The following is a 22636-nucleotide window of genomic DNA, read 5'->3' on the forward strand; positions in this document are numbered from 1 at the left end:
TAAAGTAAGTACCACAGCAGAACCTTTACAATTTGTTTGATGCTTTCCATGATTTTACATGAGGTAAATTGTTATTTCTGTGAATAATTTATTTATTGATGGGGATTTATTTCTATAGTGTCTGATCACTTAATAAATATCAATGAATATAACCTTGAAAATTAATTCTTTTTAAAGACGTTTTACAAACAGGCACAAGTAAAGAACACTCCCTCCCTCTCAAAGAAGTAGCGTTCAGACTTTAATATAGGTTTCTTTTATAAGCTAGACAGCAGCTTTCTGACGAAAAAGTGTTCCACTGGAAAATGCACTTGTCAGGCTCAAACTGTTCCATGGAAGTACAGTTTGACTTTTTTCTTTTCTTTTTTTTTTTTTTTTTTTTTTTTTTTTTTTTTTCAAAGCTTAGCACTCTGCATCCGAATTGGAGCTTCTTGGGTGTACAGCTCAGCCTACCCTGTGGACAGCCTCAAGGCTCCCAGGGTCTCTGACTTCAAGGCTGCTGGCACATCTAGGTTTTCCAGAGCCCCATTTTGGAAACAGATTTTAAAAACTGTGTTTCCCCGTGGCACAAAAATCTGCTCCTGACTCTTAACTTGGACCAGATGGTCCCAAAGCTGTGTACTTGCTGAGACTGATATTTGACAGAGTACCTAAACATCACTTTATGGCCAGCTGTTTATAGATTCTTACCAACGTGGATCGGAAATGGCTGGTTTATGCCCGTAGGTTGTAACAGGTAGCAACAAACTCATTCTGTCTGTCTTAATAAGTTCCATTATTTCTTCTGCCTGGAGAAGGTGAAAAGCAATCTCACTTGTCTGCTTGCCAGTCTTACTTGGCAGATGATTGTGGAGCAACATTTGGCATTGATGAAGAGGGAACTCTAGGAAAGTTACATGGTTATAGCCCTGCAGGGAAGTAGCTGACATTACTAAAACTGAATACATTGGAATTATATGAATAAGACTTTGAGCCTGTAACACCAGTTGCAGGAAGGGAAAAGGGCCCTGCAACAAGTCCAATTGTGTTGCTCACGTTCACCTTGGTTACCACTTTGTAATTAGCCAGAACCAGTGAAAGGTAATGGTAGCGGTTGCTTTGACTTAAGTAGCTCGTGGCCAAGCACTTAATGAAAAGACTAGGTGTCACCAAAGTTGGTGTAATCAGAATACTTGAAATTGCATTAACAATACAGATTCCTAAATAAATACAGTATAAAAGTCTTGTTAGTTAGAAATTGTGCATAAATAAATGTTTGTATATATCGAGATTGTTTGTCTTAAGTTGCCTCACCATATGAGGTAACTGTTGTTTACATAGACATTGCAATACTGGCGATGAAGAACTTTCTGAGAGACCAAGGACAAAACAGTAATAGAAAACCCTTCCTAAAACAATAAACACTTTAAAAACCTGTCTCTAATCTGTATACAGTATTTTAATAAAGCAGTTTGTAGGAAGTACTAGTTTATAGCTGGCTTTAGTTGCATTGATTTATTGAGTAATTGCTCCCTGCATTATAGAGGATGTAAAATTTTTCTGATAAGATTATTAAACATACAACAAAAGGAGGCATGTTTTCCCATTTTTGAAGCTATTCTTACTATCTCTCTTGCATGGATAGATGCATTAAATAAGTAGGACAAGTTAGATTGGAAAAAAAAAATTACTATCTGTGAAGGGCATAGAACCATTTCACCTTTTCTATTTTTACCAATTAAATAATGATAGGAATAGTGTCATGTCCTGCTAGCTTTCATTGTAAACTCTAGTGATACAGTTATTTGAAAGGGTAAATACAGATGAGAGGAATAGGTTGGAAGGAAAAATTCCTGTGTATCCCTTGTTTAAGAAGTGCAGTAGGCCCTTCTATTCACTTCTCAGGACCTTGTCTCTTACAGGCACCCACATCCTTGATTATTTTGATAGTAAGTCATTTTTGCTAATGAAGCATTTACATATTTTGGCTGATTTATTTGGCTAATGTCATGGTTGGCATGTTTAACACATACATAGTTCTGCTCACGAGCAAAATGGGGAACAGTGATAGTGCTGTAAAGAAGAGAAAGCAACATGAAGCTTAAAAAATCTTATTTAAAGAGCAGTAGATTTCCTCTGTGTTCACTAATGATGATGTATATGTTCCCTCATTTTGTATTTAAATGGGAGTTTTGCTCAAAACCCCTGTATGCTACTTTTTCCAAATATGGCATGATATGAGACAAGGTTTGCCCATTCTGTTCCTGTTGTTCAGATGTTACTGATTTGATTTCGTGTTAATAGTGTAATCTTCAATTTGTAAGAGTGTATGTTACCTAAAAAACCCAACAACCAAAGGCATATAGTCCTGCTAAAAACATACAGCACTCCTAGATTTGATTATTGAAATGTATATTGCAGTGATTTACTTTTTCCATTTTTATGCCTCTACTTTTAAAACATATTTCTGAGTAAAAATAAGAATTTGTCCTTTTTTTTTTATTCCCCTTCCAGACCAAATGTGTGTGGATCACGTTACAATGCTTACTGTTGCCCTGGATGGAAAACTTTACCTGGTGGAAACCAATGCATAGTCCGTAAGTTAATCCAGTTATGTGTAATGACTGAGGTTTATCTTTGTCCCTCCATGTCAGGGTACTTTTAATTGTGTACCAGAGCTGCAGTATGTTTCTATATGGTTTCAATAGCAGCTGTACATCATTCTTTACCATTTTAAATATATTAAGCTAATATACAAAGTTTTGTGGGCTGCAATACAGTGATGTGATACCAGTATTTAACAAAGGATTAATCTCATCCACATGTTCTGTTTAAGTCTATGGTAAAGGGATCTAAGGGGTGTGCAGACTCTCAGGAGCAAGCAGCTGTGGAATATATTAATCTGTTTAAGTAAATGGAAGGAGGCAACAGCATCGGGCCAACAAGAACATTTGCTCTGCTTATTTTGACCGTACCCCTGAAATATATCTGTAGGCGTATAAATATATACATACGTATGTCATAGTGCTGTATGCATATTCATGTGTTATGGTACAGTGGACCAGAAATAATTATTAAAGGTGCTGCCTAAGGCTGAGAAGACCCCCCTCTAGAGATACTGAGGCAATGTGCTGTCAGATGGGAATTATTATGCTTGTGTATGTCTGGAGCAGAAATAAAGGGAGCATTGTAATGCTGCCTCAGTGCCATCCTTCCTCCAAGGCTAGTCTGGTAAAATGGACCACAGCATTACTTTTCCAAGGAAATCTCCCTATATTGGGTGTGGCCTGTGGCACGTTCCCAGCCCTTTTCATAAGAGATGGTGAAGGTCTAGGTTTTAGCTGTCCCCTATAGAGAGAGATGCAGGTGAGCAAGAGAAACTGTTTTGGAATCTGTTGTATGCAATTTAAGGAGTTTGTACGTATTTATGTTATGGTACTGAATGAATATTTTATGTCAGGTGTGTTTTATGTTTGGGGTTTTTGAAGCATATTTTAAAGGCATTTATGTTCTCTTTATAGCAATCTGCAGACATTCCTGTGGGGATGGATTTTGCTCTAGACCAAACATGTGCACGTGCCCAAATGGTCAGATAGCCCCCTCCTGTGGTTCAAAATCAAGTAAGTATTTCTTCTGTGTCTTTGATATTGCTCTTTGGAGTCTGTGAAGCTACTAAGGTATGTAAGATAGTTCAGTGGTCAATATTTAAGACAAATAACCTCTGAGTCACCAGACGTACTTTTACCACAGGAAGGAAAGCGTAGCCTCCTATGATAAAACTGAAGAATGACTTGGAGACTAGCTATGGGGGACACTCTTTTTTGCCAAATTAAAACCAGATTAGTTTTATTGGAAGGTATATTTATTTGTCAGTTTGTAACGCTAATTCCAGCCTTCCTTGCTTGCTAGAAGATGCCTTATCTCCATTCAAAGCTAGACATGCACACATGTACAGCACAAAAGTTGTAACGATAGAGATGACAATTGGCTGGATTTGACTTGCTTTGTAATCCTACTCTCATTTTGGGGGTTGCTAAGCCAGACACTATGCTGCATTTTACATACATAGGCCTACAAGTATTACAGCATTTCCTTGCCAGGCTTAGGATATACCTTCTGAATATTGCTGACCTTATTCAGGTGATACTTCTGCTAGAGGTACAGCAGTTCTGTCAAGGTCTTTAAGTGAAACAGCTTTTCATCAGACAAAAAAGATGCTTTGGAAATGAAACTTTTCAGAGAGATGACGTTTCCTAGAAATGTTTGGATTTCAGGTTTTCGATGAAGGTTCCGCAGATCCAAAAAAAAAAAAAGTAAAATTAAATTAATTCAATGAACCAGATAGCTCAATGGCTAAACGTGCGTAGAGTATCTGATATGAAGTAGGATTTTGCTGGGGATAGTATCTCAGTTCATATCTGAGATGCCAGCTGTAATCTCCACTCTGTTCTCATTTGAGTATGGTGCTTGTCTTATATAAAAATCAAGATCATCTACATTCTAAAATGTGAAGTTTCTGGGAAGAATTTTGGGGGAAACTGCTTCCCACAAATGCCCATAACTGTCTGAACAACATATTAACTGAAGTCAGTGGAGGATGCACTCTGCTGGGGTTTGTAATACTATGCAAAATAGTCATCCTTTTAATTCTGAATATATTTTCAGGTTCAGTGTGTGGTCTGCTTTGCCCCTGTATTTTTTACCTTGCAATTTTTTTGCTTTCCTAGTTGATAAGAGTTTTCCCACATAACTGACCACTTCAGCTTGTGGCTTTAGCATCCTTGTCATGCAATAACAGTGGAAAAACAATAACAACTGTGGAATGTAATGGAATGGCATGTACTAAAATGGTAAATATTGTTCTTTGTAGTTCAACCCCTTTTTTCAGGCTCATGTGATGTCTGTTAGGGAGAGGCCAGTGTGAGGAGGGTATGGAGCTCCCAGAGAGCACTGGAAGGAGGAAGGGTGCAAAGTGCTGCAGAAATGTGTGTGGCGGTGTGTTCCTGCCTCAGTTTGCAGCTACTGTTTTACCAGGTGCATACGCCTTAATCCTGTAAGCCACTAAAGGAAAGTATGACCTTCTCCCAAGTCCCCTTCAGGGTACAGAAGGAGAGATACATCCCTACATCTGTTACATGTTTTGGCACCTTTGTAAAAGGCAGGAATGAGTGGGCCTTAGTATTACCTCATTTTTTTTTTTCTTAGGCCATACTGAAGTATTTTACGAGTCAAGACTTAAAAGAAAAATAGAGTGTGGTACAATTACAGTTCTTCTGGTGGTTATTTTTCTGAAATATTCTGCCATTGATCTCCATAGTTTTAGCCTTCATTGGAGTTGCACAGATAAATGGGTGCAGAAGGACTTTACTATAGTTTTTAATCAAGCAGCTTCTAAAGCCTGTATGACATAGCTATTTTGGTTGTTGGCAATTACTTCTCCTAGGTATGAGTATTATACTGCTCATTAGCTTTAATCAGGGCTGACATTATTTTCCTTACATTGCTACATAGATTTGCCCACTTTTAAATGTTGCTTTCCTGTATATGGTATACGTATTAACACTTTACAAATAGACTTAAAGATACAAACAATATCTTGTTTAATCAGTGCAATAATTTAAGATACGTCTTGTGTGTGTGGTCACATCACCTTTATTTATTAAAACAAACCATTTCTAAAAGCAAAAGTGTCTTGAGTTGTTGTAAAGAGAAAAGACTACTGCCTCTGTGCACTCTTGTGTAATAATGCTTATGACCCAGCACCTCATTAGGACTCATAGAATGTACAATTTCTGTAAGTCGTTTGCTCTGTTGGTGCTGTAGACAAAATCCATCAATATGTATTTACACAATAGACCGTGATGACTTAGATCTGCTATTAGGAAACAAAGTAAACATAAACATAAAAAATACCGTTTGACATCAAAGGGTTACTGTCAACTCCCATTAGTAACAGTTAATATTTTGTCAGAATATGTGTTCATAAAACCTTATTTTAAGTATATGTTTTAATAAATGAGAAAAACTTAAGGAATCATTAGTGGGCACAGGTTTTGTCGCATGTACAACCATAGGTGGAAACTGAATTCACGGTGGCTCTTAGAGACTGGTTGTCTGTCGGAATCAAATAATGCAGATTGGAAAGCAAAACAAAGCCTTCAAGTTTGGTTCTTACGCAGGTCAGTTGTTGGGACTTTTCTGGTTACGAGTCAACTTTAGGAATCTGATTCGTGGTTGAAAAGATGAACCGGTGGTTTCCTCAGCAGGGATTTTCGTGACATCAGTGAACTTGCTGGTGGAGTAGTGGTTATTTCTGTGTGCATTTTTGAGTGTGCTTACGGCAGGCTTGGAGATAAGATTGCCAGCTGTGGAGGCATTCCCCCTGCTGGCTCTGATGTGTGGATGGCTCTGAGGTTGCAGGTGCACGTGTGGGGAAATGTCCTACACCCTGTGGTGGCCCAGCCCTGTGGTGGCTGCTCTGCTACTACCTGCTGCACCACCTGGGCCACAGCTGCTTTGGCCTTGTCTGTTCTGCAGCTGTTGGTGCTGCAGACACCATCCTGCCGTGTTGTTGGAGTTGCTGCTCTGCCCCTGTGGGAGCAATTTCTTCACTTATAGGGTTGTCAAACATTGGAACAGGCTGCCCAGGGAAGTGGCTGAATCACCATCCCTGGAAGTATTTAAAAGATGGGTAGATGTGCTGCTTAGGTTTAGTGGTGGTTTTGGCAGTGTTAGGTTAATGGTTGGACTCAATGGTCCCTTCCAACCTAGACAATTCTCTGATTCTATGATCGGGTGCCCCCAGGGTTATGGCTCAGGCGTGTGTGTCTCTGAGCTCAGCCACTGGTTTTGCTTCCAGCCCCTTTTAGTCAGAATGACTTGGGCTGGCCTGGGCGGGGAACGCATTTGCTGAGGGGAGGGAGCTGTGGCAGAGGCAGAGGGAGCTGTGGCAGAGGCAGTGAGAGCTGTGGCGTTGGAGATGTCCGTTCAACTGCAGTAAAACCGGGAGCTCAGCCCCTTCCCTTATATCCTGCTGCTCTCAGAGGTGGTAAAAGGTCTTGAATTTTATACATTTCCAGAGTTTTCAAGGCTGCTGTGGGTTTTCTCAGCACGCCCTGTGGGGCTGCAGGCCCGTGTCCCATCCCGGCACTAGCTGCCCTCTCTCTCCCGAGTCAGTCGCTCGGCAGAGAAAGCACGCTGAGCATCTGGGATGCGATGAGGCCATCATTCCTTGTTTACAGCTCCTGGCAGGCAAAGCCCAGCATTGTTCACGGCCGGGGTTGGGAGCATTTCCTCAGCGGTCAGAGGCGGCCTCTCCCCCCCAGTGCCCGCCGGCCGGCCCTGCAGAGCGCCGTTGGCCTGTGGCGCTGGGCGAGCAGCTCCCCGGCTCTCCCACCTGAGGATCGCAGATGCCTCACATCTGTCAGTTTGGAATTAGAATAGATGGCACGTGTTTTACCTTTCAGCTGCTTGGTGAGCTCCTGAATGTTCTGCGAGCGGTTGTGGTGTGATATAGCGCTCTCGGCGTGATGAAGTCTTTACTCAGTTTTGCTGAGAAAGACAGGAACCGGTTATGCTTAAGCATGTGGCTTGTTTTTTCACTTCGATAAACAAGGCAAACATTGCCCACACACAAAGCGTGTGTGGATGTGTTTGGTCCCGCTGGCTCTTACGCAGGTTTATAAAGCTGTGTTCCTGCAGTTACTCTGGGTTTGATCTCGGAAGTTTCCAGTGCAGACTGTTTACAAATTGGACCTGAAAGAGAAGAATAATTGATTAAAAGCAATAATTTATTAACGTTGTTAACATTTCCTGTGCATGCTGAGGTTAGGCAAAGCTGTATGCATTGTTTTACCAGTCTTATGGTAACTCCTGTGCTTTTTCTTTGAGTCTCTATCAGTGTGATACCTTGGAACAGGTTATTTCATTTACTGGAATATCTCTGCTGACATTAATGGAATTGTTGATATAGCTGAGAAAAGAGAGTCTGGACCTGCATTAATATGCTACTTTTCAAAAATGCAATCTTAAAATCATCGTCTGAGCTCCAGACAGCCTTCGCATGTGTTTCTATAAACTTTTGGAAGGGTAATGTTTCAGAATAGTCTGTATGATTTTGGAAACACTGTTTTCAACATTCCCTCAAAAGAGGGAAGAAAATAAATAATTGTTTTTCCGATTGTATGTCACTGATTTTCTTTCATGGTAATAAGGAAGAAAGCTCCCTGATTTGAATGGCTCATTTTAATAAAGATGTCTCGGTGTCCCAGCAGTGTCCCATAATGATTTTAGTTTAAAAAGGAGGAAGAAATATTTTACCTTGGAAAAGTTCCTTTAAGAAGCAGTAAGACAAATTATGGAAACTTTGTGTGTGTGTTATGTGTAAAACCTCTCCTTATCCCAAAATGGAGAAATGTACTTTTACTTGAGCAAATAATATGAAAATCATCATATAAGCTACTGTTAACCTTTTTATCTCGAATGTAGTTCAGACTATTTAAATGGCTTTGGTCTTCATGTGGGAATGGAAATTAGCTCTTGGCATAGCTTGCTCTAATTGAAATCAGTTTGTGGTTTTTAAGTTCCTTCCCTGCTTGACAGATGATATCATTTCCTATGCTTTTTGTAATCCCCTCTGTTTTTCTAAGATTGTATAAAGCTAAGTTGAACTACACATTTTAAAGTAACTATACACCTTTTTTTGACCTACTTAGGACATTGTCCAAAAATCTTCACCAGATACTCACTCTGTATTTGCAGACAATTTTACTTATTGTTGAGGAATGTTAGTACATTTTTGTTGCCTGAAGTACATCCAAAGCAGAACAAAGATGTATCGTAATTATTAGACATATAAGAAATGTAAGATACAGCTTTTACTTTTATAATTGAAGAATTAAGAGTTTAATAAATGAGAATAAGTATTTTAAATGCTAGATAGTTTTAAATCCTTTCTCCAATGGGATGTTTTAAGTTCTGTTCTGTGGATTCATATTGCTGTAGGAAGCAATACAGTTAAAATTATTATTTCTACTTGAAAATAAAAATAAAATTCCATTCACATACTTCTGAACTGTAAAAAGCCAAATGATGCTTAAGGGCTTTTTGCAACAGGAAAAATTCAGTGGTTGGCATGGCACCTGTTAGCAACAGGCTCTGGCGGGACATGCAATTTCTATTTTTCAGTCCTGAGCATTTCAGACAGTGTGGTGTAGGTATCCAGTGCTTCATCACAGTCTGCTGAAATGCTGATCTGACTGTAATCCTATCTGGGGAGGAGCCTTTCATGTGGTTCCTGTTAAGAGGGAAACCATTCCCTGGCGGCTTACTGGAGTGCCTGCCCCAGTTCACAGCTGTGTCGGACAGCAAGACCTATAAGGAGGACTTAGAATCATAGAATCGTCTAAGTTGGAAGAGATCTTTAAGATCATCAAGTCCAACTATTAACCTAACACTGCCAAAACCACTACTAAACCTTATCCCTAAATATCACATCTACCCATCTTTTAAATACCTTCAGGGATGGTGACTCGACCACTTCCCTGGGCAGCCTGTTCCAATGTTTGATAACCCTTTTGGTGAAGAAATTTTACTTTGTTGGGAGGCCTGCCCACTTCTCTATGTCTGATAAAGGGCCTAACGTACTTTAAGTCATTCCTGACCTGTAGTTAAAAATTGTATTTGTCCTTATTACTAGAAAAATGCAGCACAGACTTCTAGACTCTACTGGCATGGGACTTAAGCGGCATGTTAATCATTATAAATGGTGTGACTGGCTGAGGAGAGTGTGCTGCTGCTCCTCTGCCTCTGCTCCTTGCAGGGGAAGGTTGTTGGCTCTTGGGAAATGCTGTGTGTGAGCTCCACAGTCCCCAAGCACAGCGGCTGGCAGCAGCTTTACCTGGAGATGGGCTGAGCCCACAGATGGCATACAGAAAGAAACTGGTCTGTTATTTTTCCTTTTCATGCAAGAGATCCTACCTGGGCAGATCAGCTTCTGGTGTTGTGTGTTGGCAGAACTGGGCTGTCTTCAGGAGCTTCCTTATATGCTTCTTTTTAATATTTCTCTCCCCCATTGCCCAGACAACAAGTGTAGTACTTTTCCCTTATTGATGGCCTTTTCTCATGATTTCAAACGAGGAGACAAATTCTGTGGATTTATGCTCATATGAAATACCTTTGACTTCAGTGAATAAGGGTGGTATCAAATTCTTGCACCATGTCCTATATTCTTTAGGAACTGTAAATCCGTTAAAATAAACTGTTTTCTGTACTGCCACTTTAAGTATCTGTCCTAAAATATGCAGCCTTGGTTTCTAATTCTGTTTTCTAGTTCATAGAATCAATCTGTAAAAAAAAAAATCTTTTAGCAGACAGTTAAATGTTTCTGACTGGTTTGATTTAAATGAGGAAAATCTTTTTTTCCTTTCAAGTACAACACTGTAACATCCGGTGCATGAACGGAGGTAGCTGCAGTGATGACCATTGCCTCTGTCAGAAGGGATATACAGGAACACACTGTGGACAGCGTAAGTACACATTTATTGATGTAGATACTTTGTACAGTAAAGTAATTCTGGGATGTATGGATCAGGTACCCTTTAGCACTAGATTTCAGCTGATGTTGAGCTTATTTTTGATCAAGTGCAGTGGAATTTTACAGGAAAACACATGACTTTGTAATGAACGCTGAGTGAATTCTTTCTGATCAGGACTATTAAAATAAACATCATGTGAATTCATAATAATTGGATATAACTTGATCCTCTAGTTCTCACACTACCATAATTCCTATTGACCTCCAGGTCTTTCCGCTCACTAGAGCAATAGGCCATACATTTAGAATTTACATGGGATTCACTTTTCATCCTCTAGACAAAATTAAGCTTTTTAATACAATGGCTTGTTTTAATTTCAGGGGTTTGCTTCAGACTTAGCTAGTATGCTTTAGGAATTTTGCTCATTTTGATGTTGTCTTATTAGAGCTGATCAACCTATTTTTGTTTTCCTCAATCAATCCTGAGCCAACATCATTCCTGGATCCACCAGTTGAAATCTCTCCCAAACTGACTCTGGTAGTCTCTTGCTCTTCTTGGCTGGAATGCTGTGAAGAAACTCAAATAAGGATGTAGACGCTGCTTTTAACCAAGGCTGTCATGTTGCTATCTAGTGAACTATTGGTCTGACAGAGAAAATGCGTTCAGCTCATTTAATGAAAACCTTTTGTGCTGTGTCAAAATCAATGGCACACTTTACGTGAACTTCAGTGGGACCAGGAATTTACCCTAATAATCTGGAAGAGGATCACATGGTGAAAGGATTAAGAATTGTATTTCTGCCTTCTCTGTGAAATATCAAGTGGATAAAAGAGGATAAATGGAAACCTTCTTTTTACTGAAGTGAATGTGAAACGGAGCAAAGAATAACATTACTCAATGAGCATCAAATTGTATTTTAAAACCCTTTTTTCACGTGAATATTATATTTTTCTGATAATTTTTGAGAGCATCGGCTTTTGGAGTTTATTGTGAGGAAAATTTTGGTTCTGAATCTAGTGACAGCGTCGTACAGGGGAAGAATATCTTGGATTAATTTAGTCAAAATAGACATTGATTACGTTTTGCTATCCTAGTTGATAGCATGAATTATTTAACATGAGCAAACAGCCTTTTAATACTGGATTGTTTTTCTATTATGGTAGAGGAACAAATACATTTTCAAATTTGTTTCTGAATAGGGAAAAACTTTGAGGATTTAGAGGTGAAATTTTCTTCTGCACCTTCTATCTGCAATCTCTACTATTTCAGTGTTTCTTTGTTGAATATTTGAAAGAGATGGTATTTTGACATGGAATTGTCTAGCCATCCTAAAGAGAAAGGCTCTGAGAGGTCAGAAAAGCTGTGATTGTTACTGTGTTTATATTATGCTCCCTTGAAAAGATGAATTCATGATACTAATGAAGCCAGGAAATAGGACAAGATCATCAGTAGATTCTAGAAAATAATGTCTCCTGTCCTGTTACGTTTACTATTTTTACGAGTTTATCTGAGTTGGTCCAGTACACACCTTCATGTCGTTCTGGAAATAGCTCAGTAAAGATTACTTTTGCCTTCCCTCTGGTACAGCTGTCTGTGAAAATGGATGTCTAAATGGAGGGAGATGCGTGGCTCCGAACCGATGCGCTTGCACGTATGGCTTTACTGGACCCCAGTGTGAAAGAGGTATGTGCCCTAAAACAGTGGAAAAAAAATGATATTCCAACTTATTTAACAGTAATTTAAAAATACTTCAATAGTAATATGAAATAAAGTACTTAAATAGTTATATTTTATTGCTGTTTGTGAATAAGGTGAAATAGAATGAATGTTCCTGTAGAATGCCACATAAGGAGGCTTTACTGAAAGGAAAACTCCAGTCTAAGAAAGATGTGGGGATATTAGTTATGGAATAACACAAAGTAAAATGGTAACAACTTTCATAAAAGGCATTTTTAATGGGAAAGAAAACTTTTTAGCATTGTTTTAAAAGTATTCAATGTTTTATTGTTTTGTGATTTTTATGTATCACAAGCGTTGATTGGTATGATTTTAATGGTTAGTTCTTCAGTTCATGCTAGGTTTACCAAGTGTTGTTGTCTTTTCCTGGGGCAAAAATCCCCATTTATTTACTCTAACAGTAGGGTTGTTGAGCCATTGCCTATTGTAATCTATAACTGAATTGATTGGATTTGTTATTGTTAATCTCAAGATGGAAAATAAATTTTAAGTAGCATTTTTAGGAATAAGTGGGCTTCCTAAGGATAGAGGCCAGGATGAAACACACATGCAACTCGTTAAGGCCTTTCTTTTCTTTACTTTTTTGGTATGAAAACACTCCAATGGAAGAGGTGGCAAATAAAAAATATTGATAAGGGGTTTTACTCAAACTTCTGTTTCTAAGTCATCAGAAAAGCTCTTTGTATCTCTTATACATTTGCTTACCAAATATAAGCAGCACCTTGCCTCTGTCTTTGGCATGTTCTGTTCTGGCAGACTTTATTCAATTCTTCTTTCCATTCTGTGCAGTTTTATTGTTATCAATTTTAGCTTTTTATTTGCATATCCATAGTGATAATCACAACTGTTTCCACATGAAAACACAGCTCTACCAACTGTCTTATCTGGTATATGGATTTTTTTCAGGGTTATTAAACCAACGGTTCATTTGAGATACACATAGTGAACAAGGTGTAGATATAATCCTTCTGTTGAACTTTGTAGTATTAAAAATAAAACACTTTCATTTGTTAGACCTATCAGTTGTTCTGTTTAGTTGGAAATTCACAGATAATACTCATAAGTTGCATTACATATCTATGAGCCTGGGACAGAATAGACATTAATAACCTGGTTTGGGGCTTGCATGTAGGGGGTGTGGTTAGCACCTGAAATTTCTGTCAGTGTGTGTGAGATGATCACTGTTGTTGGTGCTGCACCTGGAGTAAAGCTTGGCTTTTTTATGTGGGCAGCATAGGTGGGTGATGCAGAACAGCAAGTCTTAGCAGACCAAAGCTTTTCATTCTGTGCTACAGCAGGTGGTAGTGTGAAGCAGGTATTTCCTGCGTTCCCTACAGCAGATAAAATTGCTGTGTTAGTACTGTGTGAAGTCTTGCCAGTTGTCCACTCAGATGATGTAAAAGTAGTCCAAACTGGTGGTGAAGTTTTTCTGAAGATTGAAAAGTAGCTCTGTTCTGAATCTTGGGATCTCACTGCTGGAGGGGAGGAAGAGGAATGGAAAATTAGGTTACAAATCCTAAGTTTGAAGAGAATAGAGGCTTTATAGGTAAAGGATGTACCGAATATTACTGCAAAGGCTTTGAATTTCAAGCAGTTGATTCCATGGGTGAAGGGTATAAGCCTTCAGTCCAGTGAGGGAGTGTAAAGTGCAAGTTCAGAAGAAGATTGTTCAATGCTACTTTTATGTTGCCTGATCTAGGACCAATTTGACTCCACCTCGTTACGGCAAGTATCAAGACTGAAGCCTGCTAACAGCTTCAGTCCTGTCCCTCAGGGCTCCTGCTTTGTGTCGGGTGGAGTGAGAAACTGGTTACACAGAGCCATTTGAGCCAAATCATGCCGTCATGCAATCCCATGCATGTTACTGAGCACAATTGAGGTGGAAATCTGTAACTTATATGCCTCGTCCATAGACAGTTTTTACCCTGAACATGTTTGATTCTGTAGGTATCAATAAAAGAGAAAATAATCATTAATGAGCTGTAGTATTTCTGGCTAATGCTCACTGCAGTATTGAGGCTAAATTATACTCGTATCTTCCTAGAAAACCTCTGAAATTTGGCTTCTTTCACAGAGATTTCCTGCAGCCTGTCTACCTAGCTGAGCTAATATGTTCCCCTCCTCTAAAAAGGGTGTGGTGGGTTGTGGTCCCAGAATCACATTATGCCATCAGAAAAACTTTCTCTGAAGATAACTTTTCAAGTATATGCTAATGCTGGTCTTAGAATAACTTGATTGTTCAACACATGCACCTGTGTGGTCATTAGGGAGTTGTCTGGCTGCATATGATTTTACACATCTGTCAGCTAAGTAAGAGGTCCATATTTTGAGTCTAGCTTTGGAAAGTTATTTGTATTTGTGACACTCCCTGGTGGGCTTCTGATGTATATGTGGATGGATGTTACCCAGTAAACTGACAAATTTTGTGCTTTGTGGAGTAAAACTGTGTCTTTATTAGGAAAAAAAGAAGGGGGGGGGGAGGGGGAAGAGAACAAAACCAAACCCAAAGCATCTTTATGCATGGAGGGGGAAAAAAAAGGAAATTACTCAAGAGAAATAGTCTCTTAAACTATCCCATTTCTGGGGAAGCAGGAGAGGCAGATTGTTTTGAATGTACTATTTCTGGATATAAATGTAATGTGAAGTGATACGGTTTTGTGGCATGCACATTCTCCATCTGTTTGGCTGTGGTTTGACTTCTAGGTTATGCCATGCCACAAGCTAACAGTGATGTAAGTAATTTACTGCTGCGTATCACGCAGTGCTTTTCACTACAAGCATCAAGTAATATTAACAGTCACAGAGTGTGTGTGGCATGTATGTCACAGACCAAAGAATATTCGGCCTTTGCTGCATATGTCATAGCTTAGAACTGTTTTGAATAAAACAATGTTGAGGCAACCAAATTCATGGGGGTTATTCCAATTACCTGATACGGAAAACAATTAAAATGTGGCAGGTGGATGTAGAAAAGTTAGAGCCAGTTTCTTACATCCAGAGGCAAGTTGTGTAGTTCTCTCTCTACTGTTTTAAGTAGTTTTTCCATACATTTAGTCCATATTTGTAATACAAATTAGCCTGATTGGTATTACCTCAGTAAATGCTGACCATATGGTTGTTAATGAAGGTCTACAAGACTTCTGTTGAGGTCAGTAGCTTCAAATACATGCACAATGAAAGGGCTTTATCTGCTGGAAGACCTGCTGTTTTCACAGTGCAGCAAACTTCATCAAATTTGTTGGAGTAGTATTTTTCTGTATTTATTCAGTCATTCTTTGAGAGAGGGTAGCAGCTGGCCTTGGACAGTTCTGGCAGTGTTGGCACACAAATTGCTTTTTGTGTGTCTTAGAGGTGTTAATGATGGTATAGAAAACTATAAACAATAGCAAAAGGAATTCTTAAATACATTATCAGTTGAGTTCCTTGTCTTGTTCTGGGAGTGTGTACCATGTCATTGGTGAGATAAGCTTCATCAGAGCTGGACCGATAACTGTAGCATGGTCAGAAGTGGTACATGTGTATGATTAGCTCCTGAGCTGTTATGTATGGTGTTTGGCACCTTTCCAGTGTGGGGAAAGTCTCCTGAGCATACTGTCGAGTATATGCAGGTGTATCACAATTACAACAGACCTGGCTTTTCTGTGGGATAATGTTCATCAAAAAGGTGAACTTGACGTAAGCTGAACAGCAAAAGTGTAGTGGAGTTGGAAATGCTTCCTACAGCAATTTAAGACACATTTAAAATACATAGTCCAGAAAGGAAAATATTTCATGGATATTGGCTCAGTTGAAATTTGAACTTCAAGGATCCCTTCTGGAAGGTGCCGAGTTCCCTGGCTGCGGTCCAGTGATAGGCTTTGACATGCATTTAAATTCAAACCTGAGATGTCAATGTGCTTAAAATTATCCAAGTGCTTAAGGGTCTTGTTGGATTTTGGCCCAAGCTTTCAGAGTCAGTTAAGATCTGAGAGGTGTGCTCAGTTTTAGCATATCATCTAGTCATATTGTTAATGAAAGAAAAGAAATCCCAGGTAACAGAAAATGAAGATGCAAGTAAAGCAAAATTCCTTCTACTGGTTAAAAACTGGATGCCATCTTTATGCCATTTGACTTTTAATGCTGAATAACTTGAGCGAGTTACAGATTCTGCAGTTCCTTTTAGAGTCGTTGAAGAGATTGAGAGCAGAGACTTAGCTTATGTTCCCCTGAGGATGATTCAGAACATCCACAGCTCTTTTTATTGTCTGTAAAAGAGCCTAGGGGATTTAGTTGGCTATATGAGATGCCCACGTTTCGGTCGTGTGAAAACATCCCTATGTCATGCACTTTATTAAAGTCCAGAGGAAAAACTGATGTTAGAAGCTCAGAGAGATCAGACATCCCTATCAGATATGGTAGAACTGGGTCCTCCAAACTTGTTCATAAAAACTTTCTCGACTCTTTGAATCTGTCTGTCTTTGGACATTTGGATGATTATACTCTGTGGGTGACTTCTATATAATATAAAATTGTGCATTGTTGTTATCCTTGTATTGCAAAAATGCAATGAAATGTGCTTTTCTTTTTCTGTCTGGTTCCATTTAGAGGAACACAGTGGAAGCTTAGAATGCGTTACAGCCCTGTTTGTTTATTTGAATGCTTGTGACAACATCAGGGGCTCAATCCTGCTGCATTTTGGAGTTTTGCCACTCGCTTCGCATAGGAGCAGAATTGGGCCTGATGTAGTTCAAATATCTAAAAAGTACCACGTGTGTTTTGTTTTTTTTCTGGACTCAGAATATGAGCAAGTGATTGCTTTTTCTTCAAACAGAGTCGTTTCTGTACTGCTCTCTTCATGGCAGGAATTTTTGCATAATTTTTAATTATATTTGGCCATTATTAAAAGTTCCCAGAATTAATGCCATATGTAAAAATATCTTTCCCAGAGCCTCTCTATGAAAGTGGGGCCGCTGAAAGTGGTCGAGAGTAGTGTAGTGCTGTGTATATTTTTTTTCTTTCTAAATATTACAACGGGCAGAATGTTTTCACAAAGAGGACACTGCACCCCTTAGCGTGCCCCGTCTCTGGTATTTAGTCTAAATGGAAAGTAAATAACAAAGTGTAGATAGCAGTAAAAGTATGTTCCCAAAGCCTTATGTTGCATTTAAAGTAGTATTGCAGCATATGGTAGCTGGCAAACATTTGAATAAACTTGATTTCTGTAGCTGTCTTCCAAGAAACACATCTGTTGACATAGACATGTAGTTTCTGCAGCCCTGTAACATGAATGCATGTACAGTATTATAGCAGCAAACTAAAGGATGGCTAAGCTTGGAGGCCTGGAATAAGGACTCTTACACACTGCTTTCCCTCTGAAAAATTATGAAAAATTACTTCAAGCTGAAGATAAATATATTCAGTCACAGAGTGATGTTTTACTGTCTATAAAATAATTTTAATACATGTTGCCACCCTTCATGTCTTTCAGTTCTAAAACAAAAATTAAATATCAGTGTATTGGATTATCTTTTCTATAAGAGATGTTGAGATAAATGGATGAGGAATTTTTTAATTTTTAAAATTGAGGTGCAGTCTCAAGGTGCAGCTTAATGGTGGAGAAGTCAGCCTCTGCAGAATAACTATGTGTGATTTAAGATGGTTTATAATACTTAACAATATAATCAGTAGATCTCTGGATCAGAACTCAGTACTAAGCTCAGTCTGTTATTTAATGCCAAAAAGCATTTTTAGGATCTTGTGTATGTGAAGGCTTTTATCCATTGTTCTGCTCCTTGCAAACACACCCTATAACCAGTCCTATGTCACTTGCTCTATGCTTTGTGCATCTCAAAATATCACATAGCAAGTTTTAAAATGTTTCTTCAGATATATGCTTAAAGCTTAGTCAAGATCCATAAATGATTCAGTACATATGGGCTTAGGTCTCTTGTGAGATGTGAGGGCTCCAACTTTTGTACATGAAGCTGAACATTTACATTTTGTTCCAAATTGAGTTTTTATTTCAGTCAAACAAATCCAAATCCAAAGTTTTCATTCAACTATTTGGCAGCCCTTTCTGTATTTCCATGCCTTCTTGATTGGCTGCTGAGGGCACTGACCTTTAGATGTGCAGTAAGGTATTATTTGGGCTTTGTTTTGTTTTGATTTGATTTTAGTTGTAGCAGTGGAGATGCATATAAACTTAATCACATATTGAGGAGCCCATATTTTGGTATAAATTATAACACAAATATTTGAATGGAATAACTGTGTTGTTGTAATCTGTAAGATTTGATTCTTGCATGTAGGACATCGAAGGGGCTCACATGAGAATCGCTTAGATCGTTCTCCTGGTACCACAGACAGCTTTGCTGTTGAACCTGATGCCTGCCTCCAGGTGTGCTGGCAGCCTGCAGCAAATACTAGCTACGCAAGAAATTCAGTTCTGCTTTCGTTGCAGGCAGGGGCTGAACCTTGCGCTGGCTTTGCCCATGCGTGGTACTTGCAATCTGCCTTTTAGTGTCTTAAGAAATGAAGAGTGGAGGCCTGTGCTTTCATCAAGAGGTTTTGTTGAAGTTATATACACAAAGAAATGTCTATGTTTGGTTATGGGATGGTACATTAATACAGATACGACTTTTATATACACAGTGCAGCCAGTTGAAAGATATAACTTCCCTGAATGGCCTGCACTGCCAGATCTGTGCTCTGTGGAGCTCCAGGGAGAACTGGGAAGAATCTGTCTGATGTGTTGGATCACAAAAGTCAGATTCTGTGTGTGTAAAGATGAGTGAGCTTTTATTGATTTTGGTTGTCATTGCAACATGGTGTTGCATGTGAGGCCTTCAGAATTATTGTCTTCAAGCCGTTCTTGCTCTCAGTATCATTGTAATGTCCCCATCTCTCTAATTTCAGCTATCTGCCAATTCCGGGGTCACTGAAAAACTTGTAGAACATAAAATAGCTGAGCACAACTGATTTCTCATAGAGCTTTCGATAGAAAAGGTGCTTTCAAAATGGTGACTCCTAGAGTTGAATATGATCTAGGGAATGAGTAAATGCAGCTGAGAACTGATCTCTAACAGTGCTCACTTAGCCGCTTATAGATAAAAATGTTCCTTCTTCTCTGGGCTGCAATATATTTTAATATAAGAAATCACAGCTATCTGAAATCTTTCTGTTTGTTACAGTGAATACAAGTGTTTTCCTTGTGAATCACCCTGAAATTTTATATGAATATTTTCCATTCATACCTTTTTTTCCTTATTGAGCTGGTAAGCTGAAATTCTTTGTTACAGTTGCAACAGAAAAAAATCAAATATCAGTATGTATGATACCTCACTGAAGTTTGTGTTACAGACTTCATTTTTAATTTGTGTGTTTGTTTTTTAAAGTGATCCAAAACTTTCATGATGGTTAGCTTTAACAAAGAAAAGAGAACCTCTTTTTAAAACATTGTAGATCATACCTAATGCAAGGAGAAACTGACAAGGGCATTTCCAAGTAAAACAATTCTTTTATGTAGGTCAGCTGCAAAACCCTAGTGAAAATGCATCTTAAACAGAGGTGCTCAAAATGGTCGGTGCAACTGCTTTGTCACATGTAAGTTTCCTTGCAACATATTTGTAACAGAGTTGATGAAATCTCTGTAAAAATCAAAGCTTTTCTAAAGTAAACTGTTAAATTTAGAAAGATATCTCATATCCTAACTCAGCATAAAAGTTGCAAAAAGTTACAGGAATAATTACCTAAGAGCAGCTGTAAGGACAGTCACATTCACACTTCCAATTGGCCTTGAAGTTCGTGAGTAATGATTGAGTGGTTTATATATTTTATTTTTTTTTTTTTTTTCAGTGACAGCTTGTACGGTTTGGCACTCTAGAGAAATGCTGTAGGAAAAGAAAAGAGGCCTAAATAAGGTCTGAAAAGAAAGAAGCCCTAAGAGAAAGATCACTCTCCAAATTCTTCTCTGCTTTAAAACAGAGCCTAGCTTTGCACTCCTTATCCAGAAACAACTCCTTTTGGAAAAAGGCAGAATTTCCTTATGTAAAGAAACCAAGATTCAGTATTTCTCTTTGTAGGAAGATGTATAAATGCTAGGGATAAGTGACTAAAAAAAAAAAAAAAGGCATGAAAGTTATTAGAAGTGCGTGTGTGTGTACACACATTTATACACATATGGCTTCATATTTTACAAACAGAAATATGAAACCTTGTACGTACCTGATTTTTGATTGTGATCTTATACATTTATATGTGTCTATTGCGGGTATTACCCAGGCTAAACTAGCACAGGTAGGTTAATGTAACTGTAGTCTGCTGTACCACAGTCTAAATTCCTTTTTGTGGTGCTGTAATTCAGATTACATGTCCCGTTCTGAAAGTCTGGCCTCTGCACTGTTTCCCTTGATCCTGAATGTTTTAACTTAGCATGTGACTCTGTTTTTAAAAAGCATTTAACTCAAGTAACTCTGGTTTACCAAATCATCTTGGTTATGTTTTATAATGCCCTGTCTGCATAACTTATGTTTTTTGGAAAGTTTACCCAGTGGTCACCAGGACTTTCAGTACTACCCCCATTTCTTCCTTACTTCTTGGGTCTGCTGTGACCCTCTTAACGCTTCTTATTTCAACACAGAGGTGGTGACAGTCATAGGGCAACAGGAGCTTAGCAGAAACCTGTATGCTTGCAGTTCTTGTCGTCTTGGGGAAGTGGTGGCTGATGCTTTCATCCTGCACCACTACACACAGCATTGGACAAAGCCCCTGCTCTGCTGTGCTGAAGCAGGAAAAGGGTCCTTGCTGGCATTGCAGCAGTGGTATTTTATTAGACTTACAGTTTTCCTTCTTGTTTCTGTATACACAGCAATCTCTTAGTGCTCTTTGGTCTCAAGATTAAGCCGTCATTTTTTACCGTAAGTCCTTTTACATTGGTCCCACTGCTTACAATGGCTCCATTGAATCTTTTGATAGATCAGTTTTCAGCAAGGCTGGGGAAATCAGTTTATCTTCAGCAAAAACAGACAGCACACTAAAATGCACATTTACTATTTAGTGGACTGACTCCAACCTATCAAAGAACGTATTTACGTTTTTTTAAAAATAGAGCCATAAGAATAAGAGGGGAGAGAGGATAATTTCTAATAGTATTTCAGCTTACAGAATTGCTTAGGGTGGAAGGGACCTCTTGAGATCACCTAGTCCAGCTGCCCTGCTCAAGCACGATCAGCTAGAGCAGATTGTCCAGCACTGTGCCCAGCCACCTTCTAGAAAATGTGTTAAAATATATGTTAGTCTGTGATTTGTAACACCTCCAACTGTATCATTCAAACCTGCTAGCCATTTAAGGAAGATCCAGTGCTAACATTGTCCAAGCATTCATAATCTTGGATAGTTTGCATTTTTTCTTATTTGTGTGCTCTACCATCCAGAGGGTGTTTGTCCTATGGCAGCGATTGACTGAGTGCGGTGAAATGAAAGCACGTGCTATGCTGATAAGTTCTAGTGTACTTGCCTAATAAAATCCTAAAAATGGAAGGGTTAGTTTAAAACCATAAAATAAGCTGACAAAATTACAGTGGTTCATGGGGTGTGGGATAGGGAATGGTTTTAACTCCTAATAACTACAGACACGCCATTGGGGGAATTTTCCTATTTGCACTTGACACTGGCTGTACTTACCTGCTTGTCACTTAAAACAAAATGATGGGGACACCCATTAGGTACTTCACTGATAATTTCACCTGATTTAGGAGTAAACTGGGTCCCTCAGTGATGGGAGTTTTTAGGATCTCAAAAGCTCCTATGTCCGCTGAAGTTTCTGAGAACTAGAGCACGAAATGAAGCAGTAAACATACAGTGGAAAGAGCATGCTGTGCACTTTCTTCAAAGTGCAATTAAGATGGATCTTAATGAGACACCTTGAACGGCTTCTTCAAGGACCATTGGACTAGTCTCTGTGCTGGAATAATATGTCCAGACGTCTTAGTTCAGTTGAGCAGTACAGTGACAGAATACTACTTGAGCTTGAAATGTTTATAAGAGGTAATAGTAAAACCAGCGAGCAATGAATTATCATTGTCCTGCTGGGATATGATGAAAGCCTTTATGAGAATCTCCATGTCCCGGTGGGACAGTATGGGTGGTAACTTGGAGAGATTTGTAAAATGGTAGTATGACAGCTTTACAGTCAGATTAATACAGGCTTCAAAAGAAACCACAGGGTCAAAAATGACCTCCAGACTCCAGGCTTTAAAGGCTAAAAGATCTACCATTGAAAAGGGCAGTTAAAAAAAGAGGTGATACATAGCTTTGAAAGGACAGTCAAGGTTAGATTACTTGGGCTCCAATAACCTTTAAGATAAGATATAATTTAATGATGCAGATATTATGTCTGGAATTGAATT

At 38.8% G+C, this 22636-nt stretch overlaps 1 protein-coding gene across 1 annotated transcript in view; it reads left to right on the forward strand.

Annotated features, from left to right (window-relative positions):
• The first annotated feature begins 2500 nt into the window (after positions 1–2500).
• Positions 2501–22636, forward strand: part of FBN1 (fibrillin 1) — a 140959-nt gene continuing 120823 nt past the window's right edge. The window contains exons 1-4 of the mRNA XM_009886140.1: positions 2501–2576; positions 3501–3599; positions 10410–10505; positions 12102–12197. Of these exons, the coding sequence (XP_009884442.1) occupies positions 3548–3599; positions 10410–10505; positions 12102–12197 (244 nt within the window). The 5' untranslated portion in view covers positions 2501–2576; positions 3501–3547. The remainder of the gene's footprint in view (positions 2577–3500; positions 3600–10409; positions 10506–12101; positions 12198–22636) is intronic.

Source organism: Charadrius vociferus, unplaced genomic scaffold (genome assembly GCF_000708025.1).
Source record: "Charadrius vociferus isolate BGI_N301 unplaced genomic scaffold, ASM70802v2 scaffold365, whole genome shotgun sequence".
Taxonomy (NCBI): domain Eukaryota; kingdom Metazoa; phylum Chordata; class Aves; order Charadriiformes; family Charadriidae; genus Charadrius; species Charadrius vociferus.